The sequence below is a fragment of the Myotis lucifugus genome, unplaced genomic scaffold, assembly GCF_000147115.1.
Source record: "Myotis lucifugus unplaced genomic scaffold, Myoluc2.0 scaffold_1066, whole genome shotgun sequence".
Classification (NCBI taxonomy): domain Eukaryota; kingdom Metazoa; phylum Chordata; class Mammalia; order Chiroptera; family Vespertilionidae; genus Myotis; species Myotis lucifugus.
This window is the reverse complement of record NW_005872114.1, coordinates 94,061-100,060: the sequence shown is the minus strand read 5'-3', so window position 1 is coordinate 100,060 and position 6,000 is coordinate 94,061. Positions and strand designations below refer to the sequence as shown.

Sequence of the window (6,000 nt, the reverse complement as noted above, 5' to 3'; positions counted from 1 at the left end):
CCCACCCACTCCAAGTTCCAGGGGCAGAAATAATAGGAATAACTGATATTTGGAGACAGGCCCTCCTATTGGCTGGTGACCTTGGGGTCTGTTCTTTGCATAGCTCTCGCCTCCCTTGGTTTGTCCACCTTCCCCGGGAGGAAGGCAGGGTCTCACCACTCCGCTGTGTGCAGGAGGCGGGTGAGCTGGGGAGACCCAGTGCCCCTGTAGGTCATCCAGCCCCGAGAGCCGGAGGGCAGCGCCTACCAGGTCTTCTGTCTCCAGCTCGTGTTCTTTCCACTGCACTCCCCCCAGAGAAGGTCTGATTTCAGTCTGCCCCTGCTTTTATTCACTTCTTCAGGATGATGAATAGCAGTTCTTTTTTTTAATTCTCACCCGGAAATATTTTTCCATTGATTTTGGGGAGAGTGGAAGAGAAAGGGAAAGATGTGAGAGAAACACATCCATTGGTTGCCTCCTGCAGGCGCCCTGACCAGGTCCTGGGCCGGGGAGGAGCCTGCAGCAAAGGTACGTGCCCTTGACCGGAATCCAACCCGGGACCCTTGAGTCCGCAGACCTATGCTCTGTCCACTGAGCCAAACAGGTTAGGGCATAAATAGCAGTTCTATACATACTTGTCTTTTTTAAAACCAGCTTCTTACTTGAAATTTACATAAGGCTCTTAACCAATGTTACCCCAATAAGTTTAATTTAATATGAATAATTAGCCCTGGCCGGTATGGTTCAGTTGGTTAGAGCGCCGTCCTGTACAGCAAAGGGTAGGTTTGATCCCGGTTGGGGCGAATGTGGGAGGCAGCCAATCAATGTTTCTCTCTCTCCCTTCCTCTCTGTAAAACTAATAAAAAAATAAAATAAGACAATATTCTTTAAAATATTCATTAAATATAAAGGAGGAAATACACCTGAAATTTATGTAATGTTTTTAATCAATGTTACCTCAACACATTTAATTTAAAAATAATTATTAAAAAAACCCCAGCTTCAACAGATCCTAGATGTTGGGATAGCTTTAGACTCTCCGTGTGTGCACAGGCCTGCTCACCACCACGCTCTCCGGCTGCCACCTGCACAGGCACAGTTCATCTCGTCTCTGGTGGAGTTGGCTGTGGGATGCTGGGCAGGATACCTGGTGCCCAGAACGACTGCCAAAGGTGGAGGGCTGTGACGAGGGCCGTGGTCACCAGGACTTGGCCTGGAGAAACCCCAGGACACCGGGAGAGTGGCCACATCACGGTGGGGAGCCCTTTAAGGACATCTGAGCTGACACCCTGTTTTGAAAGAGGAGCCTCCTGACAGGGCAGCCACGCCCATGAATTTAATGAGTTTCACTGAACTCCTCCAAGGAGCACAATGCCCTGAGGAGGGACAGGGACCTGGAAAATCTGGTCCCTGCCTTAGGGGGTTTCCCAGAGAGAGTGCCCCAAGCCCCACTGCCCCACACCATTAAGAGTGGTTAGCGCTCTGGGTCCGGAAGGAGGTGTCAAGGGATGGGGGCTCCAAAGACTGGCGAGGGCAGTGGTTAGAGCCCGCTTTGCAGTGTCAGGCCTGGGTGTGCGTTCACCTTCTGCCCCTTGGCTGCCTAGCCCTGCTCTGCTCCGTTTTCTCATGGGTGGTTCTGAGTGTTAAAGAGAAGAAAGTGCCTCCGTGCCTGGCAGGACGACTGGCTCATGGAAAGTGAATGGAAGCTCTTTTTGTGGGGAAAGTGGGACGCAGGCTCAGGAGGCCAGTGTCCCGGGTTCGAATCCCAGCCCTGCCTCTTGTGGGCGTGCACCTTCAGGCCGTTCCTTAACCATCCGGGGCCTCAGTTTTCTCTCCGTGAATTGGAGGCCATCACAGTGCCCTGCTCAGGCTGCCGCGAGGAGGAAACCTTTGGCACAGAGCCCAGCATTACACACGTGAGCGAGGCTCACAGAGGGAGCCTGTATTTCTGAGAGCCAAGCTTTGGGTGGCCAGGCCGCTGTGGGGCGCTGTCCCCTCCTCCTCTTGGTCCCACCCTACAGATGCAGGTTTGGGGACAGCATTTAAACTCTCAGAAGAGCATTTTTCCTTTGGTTTATTTTGAATAATCATAATTAACGTTTAGTTAGCAAATTGCATTTCTCCTTGTCGCACTGAGTGTTTTAGAGTGTTAGACCCAGGAGCCCCCTGGAGGCCTCCAGCCCGGCTGTCACAACGGGGACAGTGAGGCTCTCAGAGCTCAGAGGTGGCTGAGGAGACCGCCTGCGGCACCTGGTGGATGCTCTCTGCCAGGTGACCTGACGTTCAGTCTTTCCCCTGCTCACCCAGCGCGGGTCCACCTTGTGTTGTGCGGCGTAATCACGGCGTCAGTGTGGGCCCCTGAGAGCTGGTGGAAGGACAGCTGAAGGCGTGGCCTGTGGCCGGTGCTGGAGGGTGTGGGCGAGCAGTGCGGTCCACCAGATCCGTGCAGTGTGCGGGGTAGCTGGGAGCCACAGGAGCCACAGGAGCCACTGAGTGCTTGAAATGTGGCCAGATGCGGAGAAACGGAATCCTTTTAAAAAATGTTTAATCCTCACCCGAGGATATTTTTCCATTGATTTTTAGAGAGAAAAGGAAGGAGGGAGGGGGAAAGAGAGAGGGAAACATCAGTGTGAGAGAGACACATCGACTGGTTGCCTCTTGCAGGCACCTCAGCCTGGGCCAGGGTTTGAACCTGCAACTGAGGTACTTGCCCTTGACCGGGAATCGAACCTGAGACCCTTGGGTCTGCAGGCGGATGCTCTGACCACTGAGCAAACTGGCCAGGGTGAAACGGAATTCTTAACTACGTTCATTTAAATTCATTTAAAGGTAAATGCAGCTGGCCTCCTGTGTCTGGCAGCTCCCCTCAAGGGACAGTACAGTCTGTAGAAGAATTTAAAAACTGGAATTCCTGGGAGCTCTCTGGGGACTGCAGTCAGCTTTTAAATGGAGGTGGGCCTTGGCATGGCCCAGGCCGGCAACCTGGACCCCTTCATTGGGAGGCCGTGTGCAGGGCTGCAGGCTGCTCTCTGCTTGCCTGCTTTTAGATGCAGATGTACTAGGATGCGCTTTGAGATGCGGGGCCGCTGGGCCAGGAAGCCTGGAGAAGGGCCGGGCCTCCAGTAGACATGCCGGTGATGCTGGTGGAGTGGGCCGGACTTCAGGACGCTGTGGGGTTGGAATTGCCCCCCTTGGGCTCTGTCTTTGGGCTTACAGCGGAATTAATGGAAACAAACCCAATTTACAGCAACCACATTTGGAGGGAGCATTCTGGAACATTCCATAAAACGATGCGGTGCCTGGGGGAGGCTTGGCCTTTGCAGCTGGGAGAGCCTGTGTTGGGCGGCTGTGCTCATCCACTCTCCAGGCTCCTGTAAGTGGGCCAGGCAGCCGCGTCACCTGACCAGCGCCCTGGTTTCCATTAGGCCAGAGAGCTTTCTCCTGGGGGCAGGCTCCGCCGGAGGGTCCAGCCTGGTGACCGCCCTGTAACCTGCTGCCCACTTGCTCTTTCTTTCACTCTGAGAGGGTCCTGGGGAGGCCTCCTTACAGCCGAATCACCGAGGAAGCTCGTTACAAATGCAGATAGACTTCAGGGGGAAATCACCCACAGGCAGGTTTAAAACATTTATGAGGCATTTGGGGAAACTTGAATAGTCCCTTGATGGTTAATGATATTAAGGGATTCATACTATATTTTAGGTGAGATAATTGTTTGTGTGGTTCTGTTTATAAAAGGAGTCTTTACCTTTTATTTATTTATTTTAAATATATATGTATGTACGTATATATATATAATTTGTTTTTCCTTGAAAAGGAAGGGAGAGGAAGAGCGAGAGAAACATCAATGATGAGAGTCATTGATCGGCTGCCTCCTTTACGCCCCGCACTGGAGATCGAGCCCACAGCCCCAGCATGTGTCCTGAGCGGGAATTGAGCCGCGACCTCCTGGTTGACAGGTCAATGCTCAGCCACTGAGCCCTGCCGGCCGGGCAGGAGCCTCCATCTTGTAGAGGGAACGTGAGATGTTACGGACGCTAAGCTGTGATGTCTGACGCTTTCCTCAAACGCTGTGGAATGGGGAGCGGGTGGGGGCAGAGGGGAACCAGAGTTGATTGTTTGGAGCTATTTGGGGGGGGGCGGGGAGTCATTTCCTTTTTCTCTACTCACATAACCCTTTGATGTTTCCACAATTAAAGAATAAAAAGGAAAACTGGCCTGCTGGGAGCTGAGAGCCACTCCTCAAGCAGGGACTGTGGGTGTGTGTCCTTTCCTCCGCCTCCCTGCTCCCTGCTGCCCCAGGACCCAGTGCAGTGCTGCCTCCTGCCTCCCCCCACCCCGCACCCCCCACCTCCCACCTCCCGCCTGCGGGGGGCCCAGTCTAACTGCTCCTACCCCGGGGCCTGGTGGCTCCTGTTCTCTCAGCCTATCAGACACCAGTGTTGCGACTGGTTCTTGCAGTTGCCAAAATGTCATTCAGCGATAACCATCAGGAAACTTTGAAAGTTATTGCTCACAGGATCTGAAGATGCACAGCCAGCCTCCGTGAGGTCAGGGGTTGGGAAGGAGGGGGAGCGAGCAAGCTGGGGGGCGAGCTTGAGCGTGAGGCTGTGCCGGTTCTGCTTTTATTGTGTTTACTGTGGTGGGTGATGAGGTAAGAGGGCGAACTTAAAGTTCGGAGAGAAACAAACAAGTGGCTCGAATGGGTGTTTGAAATCGGTCAGATCTCTCAAACAAAGGAGCCTGGCGGGCGGGGCTGGCTTCTCCCTGCAGCCACCCAGCCCGCTGGCATCTGGCGGCTGTTGGCAGCGGACGCCTCCTGGAAGCGGGTGCCTTGGCCGGCCAAGCCCAGCCAGGCGCTTGCATTACCGCATAGACTCTTCACCTCGTCTGTCTGATCGCTGCCTCTGGCCTGGGCCCGGCCTGGGCCTGGCACCACGATCTTGGTGGGTGTTGTCACAGCCCCACCTATTTCCTTCCCCCTGGCCGGCCTGGGCCCTGCTGTTTGTCTCTCATTTGTTTGGCTGTGTGACTTCAGCCTGAGTCATGACCTGCTTCTTGCATCACTGACTGCTGAGGAGCATCCTGCTGGAAGCCCCACTGGCTGGCCCTGCTGCTGGCGGGGAGGGCGGCCGGGAGGCCTCTGGAGACGCCCGAGCTCCGAGCTCCTGTGGGCAGGGCCGCTGGAGACCGGAGTGGGGCTGCTGAGCCGCCTGCTGGGAGCTGGGAAGCGGCCCCTCTGGCAGGATGAAGCTGTTGGCCTGGGCCCTGCGCCTCCGCCTCCCCGGGCTCACCGGGCGGGCACCTGCCTGGGAGCGCCTGGGGCCCCGGAGCTCCGCGGGGCTGCGGCCGCCACGCGGGGCCTCCGTCCGGGCTTTTGGAAGCAAGTGTGGACCTTCTGCCTCTGGAAGGTAGGATGACGGGTTCACTGCTGTGCCCACGGCGATGGCGGCTCCAGCAAATTCTCCCACCTGAGGCGGGGGTGGGGCCCCAGATCGATGCCCGTTTGGCTCAGTGGTTAGAGCGTCGGCCCACGGACTGAAGGGTCCCAAGTTCGATTCTGGTCAAGTTGTATCCAGCACATACCCTGGTTGGGTGTTTGTGGAGGCAACCAATAGATGTGTCTCTCTCATGTTGATGTCTCTCTCTAAAAATCAATGGGAAAATGTCCTCGGGTGAGGACTCGCAAAAATAAATAAGTATGTACAGCCAGCTCATCAGAAGTACGGGTGCTCCAGGACCTGTGACTGGCGTCCAAGGTGGGGGTAGTCTTGTATGACTAAGCCCTTCAGCATGGAGTCTGTGCTAACGCTGGCTCCTCATGTCAAACTGCACTGAATTGTGGGACACCAGCTGGTGGCTTAGAGACTCGGTTGATGTGAAGGGAAAATGTGCACAAACAGGAATGGAATTGCTGGGTCACGTGGTAATTCTGTGGTGAAGTAAGAAACATTCAAACCTGTAGAGAATTTTTTCAGTTTATTTGAGCCAAACTGATGACATGTGTCAGGGAGGCAGTTTTTG

At 54.9% G+C, this 6,000-nt stretch overlaps 1 protein-coding gene across 4 annotated transcripts in view; it reads left to right on the top strand.

Moving 5' to 3' along the window:
• The first annotated feature begins 5,083 nt into the window (after positions 1–5,083).
• Positions 5,084–6,000, top strand: part of ACOT7 (acyl-CoA thioesterase 7) — a 60,722-nt gene continuing 59,805 nt past the window's right edge. Inside the window, exon 1 of one of the 4 annotated variants that reach the window (XR_002827332.1) lies at positions 5,084–5,387. Coding sequence is in view for 2 of the 4 variants with exons in the window: in XM_006107210.3 (XP_006107272.1) it covers positions 5,224–5,387 (164 nt within the window). In the remaining 2 variants the exon portion in view is untranslated. The remainder of the gene's footprint in view (positions 5,388–6,000) is intronic. The other 3 variants (XR_002827333.1, XM_006107210.3, XM_006107211.3) reach the window with 3 other exon arrangements.